Below are 20,813 nucleotides of genomic sequence, written 5' to 3'. Positions count from 1 at the left end.
ACCATGTGACATACCCTGCAGCTGTCTCGTACGATTATCACAACAACTATGGTACCCAGACACTGTACAATAGGCCAGACTTTGATGGAAGGAACGTTGACCTTGCTTGATACAAGCCAAGTACATTACGCCTTGATCAAAGTTGATGAGGTGAGAATTAGTCAACTATCCTTCCATCAAAGTTCCTTGTTGTTCGGTAGACATATATCACAATTTATAGCATCAAATAATTGAAACACGAGCTATTTAGTCTCATTTTCTCCTTTAGGCGCTCTGGTGTAGATCACTTGTGTATGGTGTTTCACTACCTCTCTGATAAGACCTTTACTCAGCAACTCTTGTAGAGCCCGCCTTGCCAGGGATGCACGTATCTTCAGTCGTTCCGACACGACAGCAGGAGTGATCAATTTATAGTTAGGGACTTCTTTATAAAGTTTATCGTAAGTCACTTTATCAAACAGGGCGGCGTTGTCCAATTTGTCGCGCACCTTTCCTTTAGACCACTTCTACACGAGAGAAGACAACATTTATAACAGTACCATTAAAGATCACTAGTCTAACCTTCTTTTTCGCCTTTCCACCCGACCCCGCCGCTTTCGGCTTCGCCTGGGTCTTTTTCTGCGGCTGTTTTCCCTTCTGCTGTTGCTGTGGTTTCTTTGGTGGCTATACAACACACAATCACAACATCATAAACTACTGTCAACACTTAACAACTCCACAACGTTCACTACACAATTTATCGCTCACCATCTTCACTTGCCACGAGGTCGAGAACTATTCTGCGCATGCGCGATAACATACAGAGGCAGTGGTGAGCAAGATGCTAGAAGAATTTGACGAAGCAGCAGCCAGGGTGAAGAACCTGAAGAGTCTTCCCTCTAATGAGGAACTACTAGACTTGTATGGGTATTTTAAACAGGTTAGGCCACGCCATGTAGCGTTTGTGTAAACGAGTGCGTGTGAGGGTGCCTCGGAAAGTGCTGCATAGCTTAGCGTGTATTGACACACTAGCATAAATGATTAATAGTTGGAGGATTTGTTTTGTTGAAGGTCATTTGAGTTGTCACGTGACGGTACAAAGGTCCCTTGTTGGGAGGGGTGGGGGGGCTATTATCTCCATAGCTAACTGCAGGGCTTGCTGTTATTGTCCTCCAATGTTTGAGACTGGGTCATGGTGGCTATTACTAGTCTCCCTATCTGGTGCCATGCTACAGAAACTGTTGCTCAATTTGTTCTCAACCACATAGTGGCTACGAAGGGTGTGAATTGATTTTTACTACAGATTGTTAAAGTGTATCTGAACCAATTAGCACAGAGTAGCTGTGTGAGGCATAGTCCGGTCTTGCAGTAGGCCAGCTTCTTTCGTGAGCTGTGCCCACTTTAGTATCAATGTATGATGCTGTTGTGTAAGCATATGAGTAGTCCAATAAACAGTAACACACAAATTTATTTAGCAAAGTGAATGGGTTAATTACAGCTGGCCTAAGGCTATGTAATCCCTTTGAAATTGCTATTTGGATGAGGTATATGGTAATTTGGTACTTACATAAGGTCATGTGATCTTGTCATGTTATAGTAGCAAATTTGTTTTGTATCCTTGGTTACTGTTGCCAGGTGACAGTTGGTGACTGCAACACAGATCGTCCTGGCATGTTTGACATGAAGGGGAAGGCAAAATGGGACAATTGGAACAGCAGGAAGGGAACAAGCAAAGAAGATGCGGCCAAGAAATACATTGAGATGGTCAATGCCCTTGTTGAGAAGTATGGATTGAAGAGTTGAACGTGTGAGCAGGATTTCAAGATTTTTAGAATTAAAATTTTGTTATTTCATTGTATTTATGAACATATTTACATTAGCTATTCAGTAAAATTAATAATTATGCTGTGTCGATAAAAATTTCTAAGTTGGATTTACATAATCACAAATCCTAGAAGTACTCACTAAGCTAAACATGTCAATATTTTATTGCACATCATTTTCCCCACTTTAATTAGCAATTGGTGGCTGGTTTGTGGTGAAGGAGTGGACTTCTGTATTCATGACTTGGAAGCAGGCTTAGGGTCAAATACATGAGTATTTAGATGTTTTTAAATACTATTTTTGAGTATTTAGATGTTTTTAAATACTATTTTTGAGTATTTAGATGTTTTTAAATACTATTTTTGAGTATTTAGATGTTTTTAAATACTATTTTTGAGTATTTTGAAACAACATGTATTTATACTTAAATACTTTTTTTTTTAAATTTATTAAGGCTTTACAGCACAAGTGCTGAAGGTCTGTAGGACACCTGGTCCTACAGCCTGTTTAAAGTTGTTACAGAAATGTGTTTGAAATGGTGGGGAAAGGAGAAAAAATCCATAACTGGACCTAGGCAGCTTTCTGTAAAAACTTAAAATACTTTCTGCAGACTTCAAATAGCTCCTGAAATTTCTGAACAAGTAGAGAAAGAATCTGAACCTCCAGCCAAGAAAATAAAAACCTTTTCCAATGATTTAATAAATGAGTCTGACTCTGCAACTGCTAATACTTCCAAGGATTTAAACACAATTGTTGAAGAGTGCTTACTTTCACCCTGCATACCAAAGAAGAAGACCCACTTGTGTTTTGGAAAGTAAATCAAACAAAATTTCCACCTTTAGACAAACAGCTTGTAGATTTCTCTGCATATCTGCATCCTCAGCACTGTAGAAAGACTGCTTAGCATAACAGGTAAACGCCCTGATTGATACCATTTAACTGACATATGTTTATAAGATAAGTATTCAATAAGTTAAGTAGCTAGCTAGTTACTAAGCTATTATGAGTGGTCAGTTGTTTCTTGAAATTTTATTAGAACAATATTAAAACAGAGAGGTGTGTACTATTAGGTGGTTGTAGTTCAGATCAAAGGTACAGAAGTATTTGAAATACATCCTGGGTATTTGTATTTCATACTTTGAGTATTTAAATACTTTTCAAAGTATTTGACCCCAAGCCTGCTTGGAAGTAGTCACTACTTCCATGGAAGATGTATTATCAACTTGTATTAGACTCCCTCTAGTCTAGGCCACCTTGTACAGGCTTTGCCTTTAGTACCAGTGGCTGGTAACATTTACAATACTAGCCAATATTAGACTAGTCATTCTTAAAAACTTGCTGGCAGCCCAAGATGACATTGTAGTGTACATTCAATGTAGTTGTTCACACCTGTCAGAGTCAGATCTGGTCAGACTGGTCTGGTCTAAAAGTTGTACACATTTAGTCAGTCATCGACTGCTCTATTAGAGTATGTCAAGTGGTCTGCCCTCTCTAAAAGTGCATGGCAGTTGGAGCTTAACTCCCAAACTGGATCAGCCATTACTGAGCATGTGTCATTATTGTATAAGTAATTCATAAGATTTGTAGTATTTCATTGTAACTACACACTACAAATTATAACATTTCAATGTATTTACAAATATATTTACTAGTTACCCTAGCAACACTTTCTTCACCATCCTATTCTCATCATCACTACTAGACGTCAGCTCATGGTCACATCCTTCACTACAAGTGTCACTACACAAATATTGTAGTAATGGTACTCGGTACTTGCCACAGAAGTCAACAAACTTGACACACTGCACACGTGATGTAAAGTACACCCCCGCACACAGGGGGTTGTCACAAGTCCTGGCATGGTTCAGGTAATATACCAAGCTAGCTGGGATGATGGAGCGGTTGTAATGTAGTGAGCACTTCTTTATACATCGTCCTGACAACTCCAGCAGGGTGGGGACGTTGTTTGACATCTTTCGGACAAATCGTACCACCAGTGGGTTACCACGGAGACTGAGTTCTGTTAAACTAGTTAGTTCAATAATCTCCTTCGGTAACAATTGTAACTGGTTGTTATGGAGACTGAGTGACTGTAGTCGAGTGAGCTGCTTCAGTTGCTGTGGTAACCTTGTTATGGAATTGTCTGATAATGATAAGCTCTGTAGCCATGACAACTGACCCAGTTCAGCAGGTACTTCTGTCAACTGGTTACCACCCAGGTATAACAGGTTTAGCCTGTAGAACAAGTAGATCATGTGATCAGCATAGATACACATACTGACTTTATACACACAAATATCAACAGCCACTCCCATTAGTTGGTTACCATGACTATGACATCATGAAACTGTCTTATTACACAGGAAGTCACTACAAGTTGAGCTTGTTACATAGTTTGGCACCATTTCGATCCTCTTGCCAAGATGATGCAAATGCCTATACCATAACTTCTAATGCTGTATTTGTTATTCCTGGTTCTGCCTCATGTATAAACTGTTGTGTTAGTATAACCATGTAATTTGGTGGGTATAGTGTGTGGGTGGAAGCCAGAATTTTAACTTCTCAGATTCATGGCATTGCTGTGCATCACCACACCAGCAGAGTATATAATAGGAACCAACTCAACCAAGAGTGTCAAACGGTGTATTAGTCCATGATTAATGATTGTGTAAAGTAACACAAATATAGTTTTCCACTGATGCAGTCTTCCCTTAAAAAATAATCAGTATATTTATGTGAAATGGTAATTTGAAATATGTACGTGGCAACGGGTCTTTGTTCGCCAGTTTTCCATGTTATTCAACCAAGTATTCAACAGTTATTGTAAAATGTAGTAAGGATCCAAGGTAACTCCAGCTAGTTAAAAAAAAAAGTTGCACAAACAAGCGTGCTGCTATGCCTCTGCTTAGCAGTGCCAGAACTTTAACAATAACCGATTCCCTTTAACGCTATTATGTTTTCTGGCGGAATTGGGTCAAATATAGCAACCTTTAATGGCAATATAAACGAACACTCACTGAAATATCCGTGTTACTCCACGCAATCATTAATCACAGGGGTAATACACCCGTTCAATACTCTTGGTTATTATAATATATTCTTGTCTCCAGTGTAATGCTGTGTTGCCGTCACAGTAGTATAATCACTGTGTAATGTTTTAGCACTACAAGAATCATAGGGTCAATAGAATCCCCTCTAGATATAAATGTTTCCCCCTACAAGTATTGACTAGCAGCAGGTCAATGTGATTAGGACATTTCCTGTGTCTACCAGGACAAACAATTGTTGCTCATATCATAGCACTCCTTCTAATGTTGGTTCACTAATAATAATAATCTAATGTTGGTTCACTAGTAATACTGCTATATGTAAACAAACAAGTAAAAGGAATTTTAGTTCAATTAGGGATCATCGAAAAAAAGTAGTGAAACAAGGAAGGTTGCCTACACCTGAAGATATAGTAGTGAACATTAAATTCCTAATTATAGACTGAATTAGGGATTAAATGTCCACTAGTATATCTACAGGTATAGGGAACCTTCCTTGTTTCACTACTTTGTATTTCTGTGATCCCTAATCAAACTTTAAAATCTTAATTTTTTTTGTAACATTACTACAACTGGTGAACCCATTCATAATGCATCTAAAGAAAGGATAACGCCATAGGTGACGTTTTCAACTGAAGGCACACACCAACTATCAATTACTAACTCGAAAGTGAAATAGCCATTATGTGAAGTAGCCATTATGTGAAGCAGCCATTACATGAAGTAGCCATTACACTTCACTTGATATGTTCAGCCCATTTCACAACATTACGAAGTAGCGCCTCTGCAATCAATCCAGTCACCACGGATAATACGGACGATTCTCATTTACAAATGCAAGGAAGCCATCATGCTACTGTAAATCGACAACTTGGGCTGTAAGTAAAAAGAAATGGGACACAAAGGAGGACACAGGTAAGTGCATTGAGCTGAAGCAACATTGACATTGAGAAAACCAAGCCCATAGCCTCAGCCATTATCGAGTTTTGTTTGTTTGTCAGTCAGCAGAATATTCAATTTTAAAAATTGTAGCGTTCAGCGCATGTGTCTATTAAACTCATAGTATTTATTAAACGCATAGTATTTGTTAAATGCATAGTATACCGTATAACCTAAATATTTCAAGGAGGAAATTTTTCGCTGATTTTGCAGTTTTGGAGGTTATCAGCAAAAATTTTACTCGAAATATTTACACCTCCATATAGTCTAATACATTTTGGAAGTGTTCGAAAATTTTATTATTAGCAACAGTGCTCAACCTAGAAATATTTGCCCCTCGAAATATTTAGGCTATACGGTATAGTATTTGTTAAGTGCATAGTATATAGTATTAATTTTTGTTAAGCAGAGACATATTTCATGTGATTAACTTAACCATGGCTGATAAGCGCACATGGCCCAATGCGAGGCTTAGACACAATGAAGCTACACACAGGAAGAAAAGCTTTAAAATGAGCAAAAACCTATTGTGTTCACAAAATTCTATTTTTGCTATAAAATGTACTGAAATGTTTAAAACATGCCACATAAAAACCGTTTAGTTCAGAGTAAAATACACCATCAGATTCGCCTGGTAATGGAGAGTAAGAAATTCATGTTTGTACACGTCAGTTAAGGACAAGAGGGTAGAAATTAATACTATTGGGATTTCAGCCTTCTTCTAAGCACTATTATGCTGATGGATTTGCCATGAACAGGTTAAACCATTTCATAGCTTGTTTCAATCGTGTGTAACAACTGATTGAGTGTCGTTACTAGAGCTCGGCGGTATTGAAATTTGAATACATGGTATTAGTAACAGGAAAATATCGCAGTATATCGGTATATAGTTAGCTTGCTATTGTAACTATTGCATCATTTCTTAGGCTAGTATCAAGCGGTATCATCCCAAAAACCCCAAAAAAATATAGTTCAGTACAAGTAGGCATGTATTGTAATGTGACAATCTCAAGTTTTTGTTCAAGGCGTGTCTGCTAAACCATCAACAAATTGGATAATTAAACACAAAAGGCTGGATTAAAAACAATCCTATAGCGGTATTCATCGATATACCGGTATTTCGATATATCGGTTATCAAAGGCTGTTGCGGTATGATAATCGGTTATGATAATTTATCACGATAAACGGTATTACCAATATATCGCAGAGCACTAGTCGTTACTATAAAAATCAGATTTCAAACTGTAGCACTGTAAATTAGACTGGCACTCCACTCCTTCGCTGCTATAGATAACAGAGAAGAAATAAATGGAATTTGAGGAGTGTGCAAAAACAACAGGTTTCCTGGTCACAAATGTCCCATTATTGGCTACTCATTACATCTGTAACACGGATAATTTACTAACTTTTTTAACTTAACAATGTCCCGGGGTATCTCAGTAATCTTGTTCTTGCCCATCTGCAGTGTTCGGAGTTGCCGTAATTCAAATATTTGAGGTGGAATTGACTGGAATTCATTGCCAGCTAAATACAATTCTCGCAGCATTACCATTGCAGCAAGTTCCTTAGGTAATGACAAATCACTGAGTTGGTTATTTGTTAGCTTGAGGACTGTTATGTGATCCAGCATACCAAATTCACTTGGCAACATCATCAATTTATTATTAGACAAGTTTACGTGCTCTAATCTTGTTAGCCTATCTATCCAGTGTGGTACAGCTTCTAGCAGGTTATGTGACGCGTCCAGGTTAGTAACATTATCAGATAGTATGTTCCGAGGTAGCTGCTTTAGTCCACGATACGCCAGTAAGACAGTATTAGCGCTACTAACATGAAGTTGTCTCCACTCCATTAGTCGCTAGAATGTGGTTGTAGTGATAAAATCCTTATCATCAAGGGAAACGAGTAAAGGTTATGTAGTCGTCATATGACAAGTAGATTAACACGTGAAAGGGGTGTGTCGTCACATGTAGTATACGTCATCAGTCACTCTTTCGGTAAAGTTGAGCCAGTGGGTGCTTATTTGTAGTCATGAAGTGCGCGTATGACTGAAACAAACATTAAACTTTCGTTAGAGGTGCTTATAAATGGCAGAGAAAGTGCGCGTATCAGAGGACTCAGCAGATGATCCAGAACTGGATAAGTTGTTGAGTGGTAAGCCAACCCCTCCAGTTATGTCACGTGATGCAGCTGCTTTAGACGCACTGGACGATTTCGGCAAGACACTACCGGAACCACGTGAGCCAAGGTCGCCCCCGCAAGAAGATGAGGTGGTAGATGGATTAGCCAATGATATGGAATCCTGCTTGAAAGAAGCCACACAACTGCTGTCTGAGCAAAATCCTGAACTAATGAAAGAATTTGAAAAATTATTCAGCCAGTCAGCTGCAGCAGCTGCTACGGAACCCCAGCAGCAACAACAACCTAGCCAATCAGGTAGCAGTATTGAAGAGACATTGGAACAAACTTTCCAGCAAATGAAACAGAACACATCAAATCAGGTGGGTGTGTTCAGTGGGGATCACGTGATGCAACTGGTTGTCATAGTTTGACATGGATACATTGTCAGCCATGTTTGGGGGTGTGGACTTGTCATCAGGGGGTGTGGCAGGTGGTGACAATGACGAGGAGTTGATGGGGATGATGCAATCAATGATGGAATCATTATTATCTAAGGATGTTCTGTATCCATCCCTGCAAGCTATTTGTAAGAAGGTAAGGATTTCTGTATTTCATTAAATATTACAGTGTAGTATGTATTCTTGTCTCCTTGTTTATTTCGCCAATTACAGGGCATCACATGATCTCTTAGTTCAACACTAATACCAAATCATTGGGCCCCCTCACATTGCTCTAATAGAGCAGTCAAAGTCACCAAGCTAAATGAGAAGTCAAATTACTTGTCAAATGCTCTAAACGGTCAATTTTTCTCATGTATATAGTATATAGTGGTGCCATGATAATCGTGATACATCGTAAATTATGCAATAGTGTTTATATCGTGGTAATATAACTATGGAATTTAATTAGACACCTAACACAAGATCTTTATGGATTTAATAACAGAGTTGAAGCTACAGTATGAAGATCCAGGGACGTAGTCTCTAATAGACTAAGAAAATGAAAGCATTTATATGGGCATATATGGGCATATAGGTGGAGTTATTATGTGGATGTCATTTTATAATTGTCACACAATCTTAATATGAGTGCAGAAGACGGGATTATTTTTGTCGAAGAGAAATCAATGCTAGCACATCATCACTGCTTCCTGCAGACAGACGCTAGTAAAGATAATCATCTTGACAAGGAAACTGACCAGTTGCTGCCATTGCACATACCATGACATCACAACAGTGTGAAGAAAAGTTGAATTAATGTAGTTGGTTTGAGTAATATATGATGATGACGAGTTGTCCCAAATTGTTGTATTTATAGCACAACAGCAGTAGTGCAAAGACCAGGCTTGGTTTTGTGTATGGACTACACCCGCTAGCACAAAATAACCCACCTAGTTATTTGGTAAAGCTCATCTACAGAATTCTTAAAACACTCTAAAAGACAGATGGGCACTAAACAGAATTTTCTGTATACATGGCTACAATGTTAAGCAGTACCTCCCGTCTTTAGGTATGCTTAATGGATCATGTTGGCTTGGGTGACTTCACCTACTGTAGGCCATTAATCTGCAACCTTGGGAGAACATATTGTATATGTACAAATTTCATGGTTTATTTGGATCAATCATTTTTCACTGAGGTTACCTGTTAGAAAGCATAGAGCTAACCCTGGTAATTGTAATTTCATGGACAGCCAATAACTGTGAAATTGACATCCCTAAAAAAATTGTATGCAAACGGTAGCAAATCAATGATCGACAGATTCCTGAGGTCTTTTCTACTAACAGCATTGTTAACTATTTTAAGAACCTGTTAGGAGATCTTTTAATGAATTTTAAAGACCTCGTTATCTCCCAAAGATCAAAGCAGCATATTATTCCTAAGTGTTATAATCTGTACATGTAATGTTGTTTACTGCTATTGTGCATGTTGTAATGTTTTCAATTATGACAAAATATCTTTGATACATAAATATTCATTAGTAAGGAAAAGATGAATGTATATATTGTGATTTATTCTATTAGCAATATCATATCATCACAGTAAAACACATTTTAGTTCTCTAATTCAAATATCAGCTGATTGGGTTATCATCAATGTCTTGTCAGAGACTATTACATCTTCCCAACAATGTAACAGCAGCAACATGTTATCATAATGAAGTGTAGCATGAATTATTTTGTGTGTACTTTTGTAATCCCTTAATACTGCTCTCATGGTCAGCTCACATGATCCCCTAGTATCCAGAGTGGATGGAGTCACACAAGGACCAGCTGTCATCACATGATCTCAGTCGCTATAGAAACCAGCTTGATGTGATGAGACGTATCTGTGACCAATTTGAAGGACCACACCCCTCTAATGAGGATGAGAAACTAGCCAATCAGCAGAAGATACTAGATTTTATGCAACAGGTGATCTCATTGGCTGAACATTACTCATATTAGCCACACCCCTTCTATAGTTGCAGCAATATGGACAACCCCCACCTGAGCTGGCTGATACCATGGTAACCAGTACTGGTTGTCTTGACAACATGCTACTTTCTTTCCTTTTAGGGTCCACTAAATATGGATAGTGGTGGACTACCAGGCATGCCCCCTGACAGCTGTACATTAATGTGATAGCTAAATTATTGTATATTGATTGATATAATTTATTACATAACACTACAAGCAGTAACTATAGCAACAAGAATATGAGAAAGGAGAACAAAATAATGGCAACTATTGCAAATTTCTTCAAAAATATTTGGGCCATGTTTATAACGTTTCTGTGTAATGAATGCCCATCACTTATAGTATGCATGTGTTGAGAGCTGTTCAAACCTATCCATCTGAAAAGCCATCCATCTGTAATGCATTCCTGTGGCATCCAACGATTTTCTTGTCAGCTGATGCACATATCGAAGCAGTTATGGTGCCAAACAAAGTGCTCATCTAAGAGTTACCTCGCTTTTAAATGAAGCCTCCAACCGCTGTCATTTATTTATTAAGGCTTTACAGCACAAGTGCTGAAGGTCTGTAGGACACCTGGTCCTACAGCTTTGTAGGACACCTGGTCCTACAGCATTTGTCATTAAATCTTACTGGAATTCTTTCTGTATGCAAACTGCAAGTAAACACCTATTCCATTTAACTTAGCCAGATCCAATCCCAGTTACAGTATTTTTTTTTATTGACCTCAACCTTTTTGTTTCAGCTTTTTATGTTTGCTTTGACAACTCTTGTTACAGCTTTTTTTGTACTGATATTTCTCACTAGCTGTATGTGTGGTATTATGTAGTGAACAGACTTCTTGTAGTGATGTAATGTAGGGTATAAATAGTCTCGTGATTGTAATTATTATCAGTTATTGTAATCTTCAGTGTGCTGGTGATTGTTGTATTGATTAACAGAATTATTAAGAATTGTTTGACTTGTAAATGAATGCACCGCAGCAATTGCCACAATATGTGTGCATACCATACCATTAATCTCTCTCACTTCCTGCCGATATGTTTTTCAATATTTTGTAGGGCACTGCTGAAAACAGTTCTTAGAGCTGATGAGTTAGCTAGCTACTACCATTAAATCATTGTCTGTTCCCTCTTAATTAACTGCCTTTGTCAGAATTGTAGCTTACTTGGTACATGTTGTAGGGCGGTAAAGGGTGTACTGTAGTATAGTACTGTAGTATAGTAATACATAGTTATAGCTACAGGCTAACATTGCTTAGTGTTATATAGAAAGTTTTGAGTTAAGCACACAGATATAATGTACGACAGTAATTAAAACTTTGCATAACAATTACTAGAATTACTATGTACTCTTGCTAGAATGTGTAATATATGAAACTCCTGCACTGTAGGACAGGTGCCAGTGATATGGGACATGTACAGGTGCCAGTGCTATGGGACATGTACAGGTGCCAGTAATATGGGACGTGTACAGGTGCCAGTGATATGGGACATGTACAGGTACCAGTGATATGGGACAGGTGCCAGTGCTATGGGACATGTACAGGTGCCAGTGATATGGGACAGGTGCCAGTGATATGGGACATGTACAGGTCCCAGTGCTGTGGGACAGCTACCAGTGCTATAGGGCAGGTACTGATGCTACATGCTACATTATGTACAGATTCACTTCTTTTTGTTTGCCTAACTGACAGGTACTTCTGTGTGGTTGTATGCATAATAGTATAATATGTATAGTTGTCTTAGCTTGCTTTACAGTTTCAGGTTCACAGGTTCTTCTATTCAGAATTTGAAAATGTACAACTCATGTAGGTTTGACGTGCACATGAAACCACACTGACTCATTTATAGGAGGAAAGCAACTTATCCCCACCAATTGTACCTTTGATATGCTAGTGGAGTAGCTCTTGTCAGTTGTCACACTTGTACAACTGTTTTTTTAATCCAGACCCAATCAAATCCATGGATTGCTATTCAGGTCAGTGGGTCAGCATGCAGTAGTAACCTAGCTGGTTTAATGTGTGTACAGTGTATATGTATGTATTAATCACTGTGCAAAAAGAGGAATATAAGATGGTATACCTAATGGCTTAAACTATAGAAATAATCTCAGTATAGTCTTGTATTATACTAACTATCTTATACTTTATTATAAACCCCATCTTATATTATGGGAAACAGACTATACTTTAGTTTAATACATATTCTTTGTATGGCTTTATTTACTTAACAAGCTAAATGTGATAACTTCTTAGCTTCACCATCTCATTATCCATGGACTTTTGTTTATACAGACAACATGGGACTTAAGATTTTTTACTGTATCAACAAAGTCATGATGATTTTACAATAAGTACACTTCTGTTAATCACTATATAGCTAGCTAGCTTTGTTGTGATAATTTCATATGCACACATTTTCATATGGCAAAGCATATAACACCAGAAAAATTAATCATTCAATCATTTCTTTCTAAGAGTCATACAAATCCAGATTTTCTTGCACAGTTAGCACACCTGCAAAAGTTCGCAGTATTGCTTGTTTAGAATTGAAGGGGTCAGTGGTGTGCGCATGCGTATCAGATGCAATTAAGTTGCCATCTTTGTTGTTATTGTTGTATTAGAGGTTGTAAATGTGAGTGATTATGACGGTGCATCTCAAGGAAAGAGCACGACTATACATCCCTGCTGGCTGTAGTGGTGAAGTGGCAGCATGGCAGACAATTCCTACGATGGCAGTGATCAAAAACAGCTCTAGATGAGTAAGTATTAGACTAAAATGATAGCTTGTACGATAGGTTTAGCCGTATTAAATTGTTTGTTGTGTATTGTATGACAATCCTGATGACAATGGCCTGCAAATGATTCAACTTTGGTGTTGCTGTGTAGCTACGTATTACATATTTTATAACCTGTTATCTCAGCTTATGGCGGATGACGAGTGGATCAGCCAAAGGCCATCAATGGTAAGAGTATGCATGGTCTGCTCTTATGATTTTGTATACAGTTTCTTGTTGGACCTCTTAGTTCTACAGGTTGTCAGTGTACGACATCTGCAGTGTTAGTTTCCTCAATGGCAACTGCATCTTTTAAAGAATCTGGTACCGACCATATGTGGACAGTTTTGTTATTTTTTCACGAGTTGTTCAACCTCATCTAATTACTTACAGCTGTAAATGCATTAAGCCTGATTGTGTTTTTAATAGGGTAGGAATTACAGACTTAGTCTAAGTTCTAGGAGACTTATTGCTAACACCTGTAAGTAAGTACACTGATCAGAGTGCCCAGTATACAAATTATGCTTACCTTCGTTTAGGTTTGTGGAAACTGGTCTCATTCCTTCATGTTTTCCACTATTTATCAACAGCTGACAGCTGCTACCTCATGTATGTCTGGCACTGTAAATGAGTTGAGTGCTTTCAAGAACCTGTTCCACTTTGTTTGTCCTTATTTCACTGACCATGCTCATATTGCTAACAAAAGTAAGTCCACTGATAGTATGCAAATTATATTTAGTCTTGTTTCAATTGTACTTAGTGATTACAAGATTCTTGGACTTGGTTATCAGTGTATCAGATGCTTCTTGTGAGCTTACATAACACATAAAAATGGCCACGTGGTAGGTGTATTTTTGTGAGTTTTGGGTATGGGTGAATGTCGGACAAAGATTTTTGAACAGTTATATCTCAGCGAAGAGCGACTATATCAAACTCTAACTAGCAGGTATGTTTATACATTAGCCAAAAGAATAGGGATTTAACAAATCAATGTTTGAATGTACTTATTTTAACACTTGATAACCATACCTGCTAGTTACAGCTTGATATCATTGTTCTTGGCTGAGATATGACCCTCCAAAAATCTTCGTCTGCCAACGAAGTCCCATACTAAGTGGCCGTTTTATGTCTGGTTCAACTCACTGATAACAACTGTAAGTACACCAAGTAATCCAGAATATGAGTTATGTTTGCCTCCATTTAGGGCTGTGAGACCTGGTCTTACCAGATTTGTCTTAGTTCTACATGGATTGTCAGTCTCAGACTCGGTCTCAGTTTTACAAGATTGTTACAAATTGTAAACACAATGATTGTTCAGTATACGCATTATATTCACCATCTTTAATAGAGTTGTTGGACCTAGCCGCCGTTCTACATGGTAATACTAGGTTTCCAGACAAGGCCTCGGTTTTATGAGGTTCTTATTGTTACAAGCTGTAAGTTCAATGATTGTCCAGAATACACATTATATTTACCATCTTTGTATTAGAGTTGTGGGACAGTTCTACCAGACGACTAACAGATTGTCACTGAGTTCTACATGGTGATGAACATGGTGATGAAAATACAGGTAATACTTGAGAATTGTGTTTACTGTCTTAGCTACCTGCTACAGTTGGATAAAGACTGATAATTGATTTGATATACTGTCATGGCCAAGGAGACATTGACTGTGGTTTTAACATATTTGCAGAATTAAATTCATTACAAATATAATTATAGAAATTATTTAATTAAGGTAGCCACAGATTTGTAGGAAAGTAAAAAAAGTACAGTAGTATAGTAGCCAATATATGGTTGAAATAGGCTTAGTATAGTCTGATAATACACTGCACTATACTAGTGATTTAATCTCTAATATATGACTGTCTTAAATGTATTCAATAAGCTTGTTATAGTAAAGTCCTAATCTAATAATATATTCTGTACTATACTAGTGATTTAATCTCTAATATATGACTGTCTTAAATGTATTCAATAAGCTTGTTATAGTAAAGTCCTAATCTAATGATATATGCTGTTCCAATACTAACATAATAAGACTGTTATAGACCTTATTATTCTGAGCTTTTTTCACAGTGTATGTATGTGTGTACGTGTGTACAGGTGTATGTAGCCACAATACTTTAGGACATGAATATAATTATGTTACCTCAGGAACTAAATGTGTCGATCTCACTTAGGTGATAGCTCCAGTTCCTATCTGATAACCAGCTGTCCCTGGAGGGTTTGGCTTAGTATGACTTGAGTAGTACCCGAGTGGTGCACAGACATCTCAGTGCTGGTTCTGGGGTTTATGGGGTTCGAGACTCACTACTATATATGGTATGGTTAGTGCTGTACTACACAATCAGGTCCTTGTCCTTAACTGTGTTGGTGAGGATATAAAGATGGGGGGTCAGTGACGAGGATATAAAGATGGGGGGTCAGTAACGAGGATATAAAGATGGGGGGTCAGTGACGAGGATATAAAGATGGGGGTCAGTACTTTGAGTAGAATTTGTTCAACAAATCAATTAATTAATGTTTCTTAATATTACATACATTATAGCATTTTATATTACAGACCCATATTGTGGATTCTGACAAGGATGTGATAGTTACATACACTTGATATGCCACTACACACGATGTATTCGTGTGTTACTTCTTAATAGAAGAGGATCATGTGTACTGTATATGCATAATATTTATGATATTGTCTCATAATATTTCATGTATTTTGTTACTGAATTTGTTACAGGATAAATTTTGACAAATCTGACAATTTGCATTGCAATGATTTGTCAAAATTTTTATCTCAAAATTTTACATTCTTCAACACCGTGACAACACTGAAGCATTTCATCAAAATAATGCTTGATCATCCAATTTATCAAAATTTAACCTTGTCAAATGTTTGCGCCATACAGACCATTCCATATTGTTCCATGTATATTAATCACTTTTCTTCCTGTGCAAAAAAATACACTCCTTAAAAATGAGTGCCACTTTGACACCTCAGATCAAAGGAAACCACAGGGTTATATTTCACATATTGCCCTGACCACAGGGCGATGTCATGATACAGCCCTGTGGTTAGGGCAATATCATGATACAGCCCTGTGGTTAGGGAAATATGATATAGCCCTGACCACAACTGCCTTTGATGCTGAAGCAGTTACAAAGCATCGATTCCCTTTGATTATTTATATAGAGCTGCTGAAAGCTTTGAATTGTGGGTTTGAGTTTAACATGATGGTTTGGTTAGGGGCATTGTTGTGAAGCAAAAAGAATTGAGTGAGTCAGCATTGCATAGTTCAGTTGCTAGGCATCGCTAAATAATCGCTATTACAATGTAGGGATTGTTTTTCTACACAGTACATTTCAACTACATGAATAAATGCCTCAAACATTCCCAACCTATATGTCTCTAAGTGTTTATTTTAGCACCTTAGGTTACTTTATTCATCCACAATGTGATTATTTGGTTTAAAATGGTATCACTACAACCGGTGAAACCCACAATCATTCTTTTTGTGCCCACAATCAATGTTTACAAACCTCTGTATAAAGGTAATGTGGCGAATGCAGGTTTGTCGTCTTTCACCTATTAGGTGAGCATACCAGAGTAGTATATATTACATATACCATAGCCACTCGGGATCTGCCTGATATATATGCCCACGCCCTTGGGCTTATATATCAGGCAAACCCCTCGTGGCCATGGTATAACTTAAATAATTAATATATGTAGCTATGTCGCATGTGAACAACCTGTAACTGGTTTAGTTAACAACACTGCTATAGGATTATATTGTTAGTCCAATAGGTTGTACCTACCAAGCTGTAACACTACTGATCTCTGCCCCATTTTTACCCACCACAGGTGGCTAACTATTATTGAAACAAGAAGCCTTAGAGCCACAGTTCATCAATTGAAAGGCATAGTGTTACCACCACAGCCATTTATTGGCCACCACCTTGGATTAGGGTTAGGGTGGACTGTGGCTCTAACCCTAACCCCTTGGATTTCATTGGGTTGGTGCTCACAAACCTATTCCAGAGTTATGTTTCAAGCCAGTACTTGGATAAAATTATCCATCCTTTCATCATTATATCAGAAGTATAGCTAACAGGATAATTATCACTATCATTAATCAAATCTGTTTGAATTTCCCTTCATTTAAAGTGTTGCCATTTAAGCAGAACTTCTCCACCTACACTGGAACACTATTATATCACTCCGACTCATGTGATATATCTGGTCTTATTGGCTAAACATTGCTGTCATGTCAGCCACACCCTCACCAGTTGCAATAAACTCACCCTGACAACCAGTAAACGTTCCACTAAACATGGCATGTACCCTGACAACCATATGTTACTGTAATCATTGATGTGTTGTATTACTGATATGTTGTATATTAATTGGTTCAAAAAAAATAATTATTACATGACACACACTACTACAAGCAGTAACTATAGCAACAAGAGTATAAAAAAGGAGAACAAATGAGAATTATTGCATTTTTACAAATTCCTTCAAAATATTAGAAGCCATGTTAAAATCATTCTGTGTGATGGCCAGGGCCCGCACTACCTGGTCCCGGGAATACCCCTGTTGAACATAATTCATTATCCAGCCCTCTCTGTCATGACGAGGTCGTGATGATGTTGTCCGACCTAGGGAGTTCCCTTTGCTCACATGAGAGGGTACCTTGGGGGGCAAGGGTTCAGTTAATTGTCTGTCAACATGTGAAGGGTGGCTATTAAATGGAATAGGGGGAGGAGTCAATGAACCACCACTTGACGTTGTTGCCATGGTAACAATGACATCGTTAGTGAACGGGGTCACATCATTGGTGGACATGCCCAACAGTTCTGAGGGAAATGAATACTCATCAAGTCCAGCTGTTTCCTTGGTAATGGTGGGACTGGTGACCTTTGGACTAATAATGTCTTTCATTTCATCAACAGATATTTCATCGTCATGGTCACCAGTAAATGATGTCGGGTTTACATATTCTCTTTCATCATCACTAGACCCTGCCTCCTTATCTTTCTTTGATGTAGATGACTGGCCTTGATAAGCTGCCACAGCCTGTACTGATCGAGGGTGTTGATATTCTGCCATTGGTTCATGATCCAATGATTCAGACTGTTGATTGACTGATCGAGGATGTTGATACACTATTGATGGATCCAACGATTGAGCCTGTTGGAGTAATTTAGGGTGTTGATCCTTTGATTTAGGGTGTTGATAGTCAGAAGATAGCTGGTCAGTATAAGGTACTAATGGTTGTTGATATTCTTCTGACTCATCAACGTTAATCCATTGACTACACTCCTCGTAGCCTGGGGGGACTTTCATTGGCTGTTGCTGGGATATAGCAGGACTGTTGCTACTGTCACCATTGGCAACCAGTGCACTGCGAGGTGATTGGTAGAAATCTGAAGGGTCAGACACGTCCTGCCCACTCTCAAATGGATCTGATTGGCCAAAAGGATCTGAATTTCTGAATGGATTTCGTTCACTGGTGGTTGTCATAGCGACAGCCTTGTTGCGCTGGGGGAGGGGAGGGGCAACATCACTTGATGCACTAATATCAGGGTTGCTATGGGATATGTCAGGGTTGCTACGAGAGTTTCCATTTATCACATTCAGTCTTAAAAGGTCAACATTGTCAAGGTGATGATCATGCGATCCAGATCGAGGTGCTCCACCAGTGGCTAACTCATCATCCGAGTTACTACGTAATAACCTATCAGCCGGAGTAGGGTCACCAGAGGGATCTCGGACTAACTCACTGTAAGTAGTTTGTGATCTATCCCTTGTCAATGGTAGTGTACCATCATGAGAGAACTGCATGTGGATATAATTCAGTCCTCTAGTTCCTTGTATTACCACTGAGTGAGGCCGGGATAACTTAGGGTTGCTGTGGAGACGAGGTGGTAGACTGGGTGGGGATTCCCCCATTGGAGTGTTCAAATGATTAGAACTACTATTGGTGGCAGTGATTGGTGCACGTCGCCGTGGTAATGGTGGTGGTTCATCATTGGTTGCTTGTGAGAGGCGTGTATCCTTCTTAGTAACTGCTGGTGATGATGCCTGAGTGGTGGGTGTGGTCACATGTGTAGTCCATTTGTTGATGTCCTGGGGGAATAACAAACATGTTGGTGATCACATGAGCTAAATCAGGCATGTGTTCACAGCTGACTGTGGACACATGCCTGGGTGTCTGTGTCTGTCCATACCAAACAAGCTTATAAGCTACTGAAAAATCTTTAATTCAATGAATGAAAGCTGTTTACATACTGTGTTCTTGAAGGGGGTGTGGTTGGTCACTGAAAATGTGCAAAACTGCTAATGAGGGGCTGGTGTATGTGATGTAACAGGCAGTTACTGACTAAAAAACAAAATGACAGACTTTCGAATATTTTGCATCTAGTTGAGATGTCCCTTTTGTATGTGAACAAAAATTAAGAGCAGTCATGAGGGACTTTGTCTAAAATTTTCATATGAAAACATGATCGACAAACTAAACCTGCAGCTGTAAAGGAAAATTGGGAATTTTAAGTTCAATTAGGGATGATAGAAAAAATAGTAGTGAATAAGGGAGGTGGTCAACACCTAAAGATATACCAGCGGACATTGAATCCCTAATTCAATGAATACCAATTAAGGATTAAATGTTCACTAGTATATCTTCAGATGTAAGCGACCTCCCTTGTTTCACTACATTTTTCTATAAGATCCCTAATCAAACTTAAAATTCTTAATTTTTCCTTATACTTGTTTGCTTACTTTCTTTGTAACATTAATATGACTGGTGAACCCCTGCATACCGTATTAGCAAGGAAAGAATGGTGCTAGGCTCATTGTTTTCATCTGAACGGTAGGAGAAGGACCTCTGCAAACAAATTGAATCAACGGAAAACTTCACGATGGTTCCTGTCAGGAAGCCATCACACGGCAAATCTAACACCTCACGCTGTCAGCAAAGAAGAATGGGACACAAAGGAGGACAATGAAGCATGCATTGTACGCACTGTGGTACACCAGTCGACATTGAAATGTGAAAAAATCAAGCCCGTATCCTTAGCTGTTATACACTTGTTTGAAGGCAGCAGTTAGTTGGTTCGTTGTTCTATTGGACAGTTAGTCAGTCAGTCAGTCAGTAGAAAATCCCACTAAATAGTTTTTTTTTAAATTTCATAGCAACTTTTTGGAAGCATTTCAGGTACTGAAGGCACTTTTGGGCTTGGTTATACCTAACCAAGGTGCCATGAAGGTATTGTGAGGTAGCTGGTTTTAGGATGATATTTTTGCCCAGAGAAGTCCGAACCCTTATATACAGTACTACCACACTGTATGATAGTAGTTGATACCTCAGCCTGACTAACTGAAGTAGGAAGCTGCATGACCTCCTTGTCTGCTATTTAGATGTGTGATCCCTACTCCAGATGTGTGATTCCTACTCTAGATGTGTGATCCCTACTCTAGATGTGTGATCCCTACTCTAGATGTGTGATCCCTACTCTAGGTGCGTGATCAATACTTTAGATCTGTGATCACTACTCTAGGTGTGTGATCAATACTTTAGATCTGTGATCACTACTCTAGGTGTGTGATCCCTACTCTAGGTGCGTGATCAATACTTTAGATCTGTGATCACTACTCTAGGTG

At 38.5% G+C, this 20,813-nt stretch overlaps 5 protein-coding genes across 5 annotated transcripts in view; 2 read left to right on the top strand and 3 right to left on the bottom strand.

Moving 5' to 3' along the window:
• Positions 1–242: 242 nt before the first annotated feature.
• Positions 243–750, bottom strand: LOC136248406 (small ribosomal subunit protein eS25-like). The gene is made up of 3 exons (XM_066040191.1): positions 715–750; positions 562–663; positions 243–506 (listed from the first exon to the last, which is right to left on the bottom strand). Exons 1-3 carry the CDS (start codon positions 748–750, stop codon positions 243–245), a joined length of 402 nt encoding a protein of 133 aa, XP_065896263.1.
• On the top strand, positions 546–1,899 carry LOC136241389 (acyl-CoA-binding protein-like). The gene is made up of 3 exons (XM_066032586.1): positions 546–663; positions 748–919; positions 1,615–1,899. Exons 2-3 carry the CDS (start codon positions 821–823, stop codon positions 1,780–1,782), a joined length of 267 nt encoding a protein of 88 aa, XP_065888658.1. The 5' UTR covers positions 546–663; positions 748–820; the 3' UTR covers positions 1,783–1,899.
• A 1,475-nt stretch (positions 1,900–3,374) lies between these two features.
• LOC136241317 (leucine-rich repeat-containing protein 58-like) lies at positions 3,375–7,743 on the bottom strand. The gene is made up of 2 exons (XM_066032512.1): positions 7,197–7,743; positions 3,375–4,038 (listed from the first exon to the last, which is right to left on the bottom strand). The coding sequence occupies exons 1-2, from the start codon at positions 7,640–7,642 to the stop codon at positions 3,456–3,458; spliced, it is 1,029 nt and encodes a 342-aa protein (XP_065888584.1). The 5' UTR covers positions 7,643–7,743; the 3' UTR covers positions 3,375–3,455.
• Positions 7,744–7,782: 39 nt separating this feature from the next.
• Positions 7,783–10,715, top strand: LOC136241327 (peroxisomal biogenesis factor 19-like). Its single transcript, XM_066032522.1, has 6 exons — positions 7,783–7,944; positions 7,990–8,291; positions 8,338–8,505; positions 10,151–10,324; positions 10,375–10,419; positions 10,469–10,715. The coding sequence occupies exons 1-6, from the start codon at positions 7,878–7,880 to the stop codon at positions 10,532–10,534; spliced, it is 822 nt and encodes a 273-aa protein (XP_065888594.1). The 5' UTR covers positions 7,783–7,877; the 3' UTR covers positions 10,535–10,715.
• A 6,808-nt stretch (positions 10,716–17,523) lies between these two features.
• Positions 17,524–20,813, bottom strand: part of LOC136241241 (E3 ubiquitin-protein ligase CBL-B-B-like) — a 15,421-nt gene continuing 12,131 nt past the window's right edge. Inside the window, exon 6 of the mRNA XM_066032435.1 lies at positions 17,524–19,280. Within this exon, the coding sequence (XP_065888507.1) occupies positions 17,646–19,280 (1,635 nt within the window). The 3' untranslated portion in view covers positions 17,524–17,645. The remainder of the gene's footprint in view (positions 19,281–20,813) is intronic.

The sequence above is a fragment of the Dysidea avara genome, chromosome 1 (assembly GCF_963678975.1).
Source record: "Dysidea avara chromosome 1, odDysAvar1.4, whole genome shotgun sequence".
NCBI classification, from domain to species: Eukaryota; Metazoa; Porifera; class Demospongiae; order Dictyoceratida; family Dysideidae; genus Dysidea; species Dysidea avara.
Note: the sequence above shows the minus strand (reverse complement) of the source record. Positions and strands in the feature narration are given on the sequence as shown.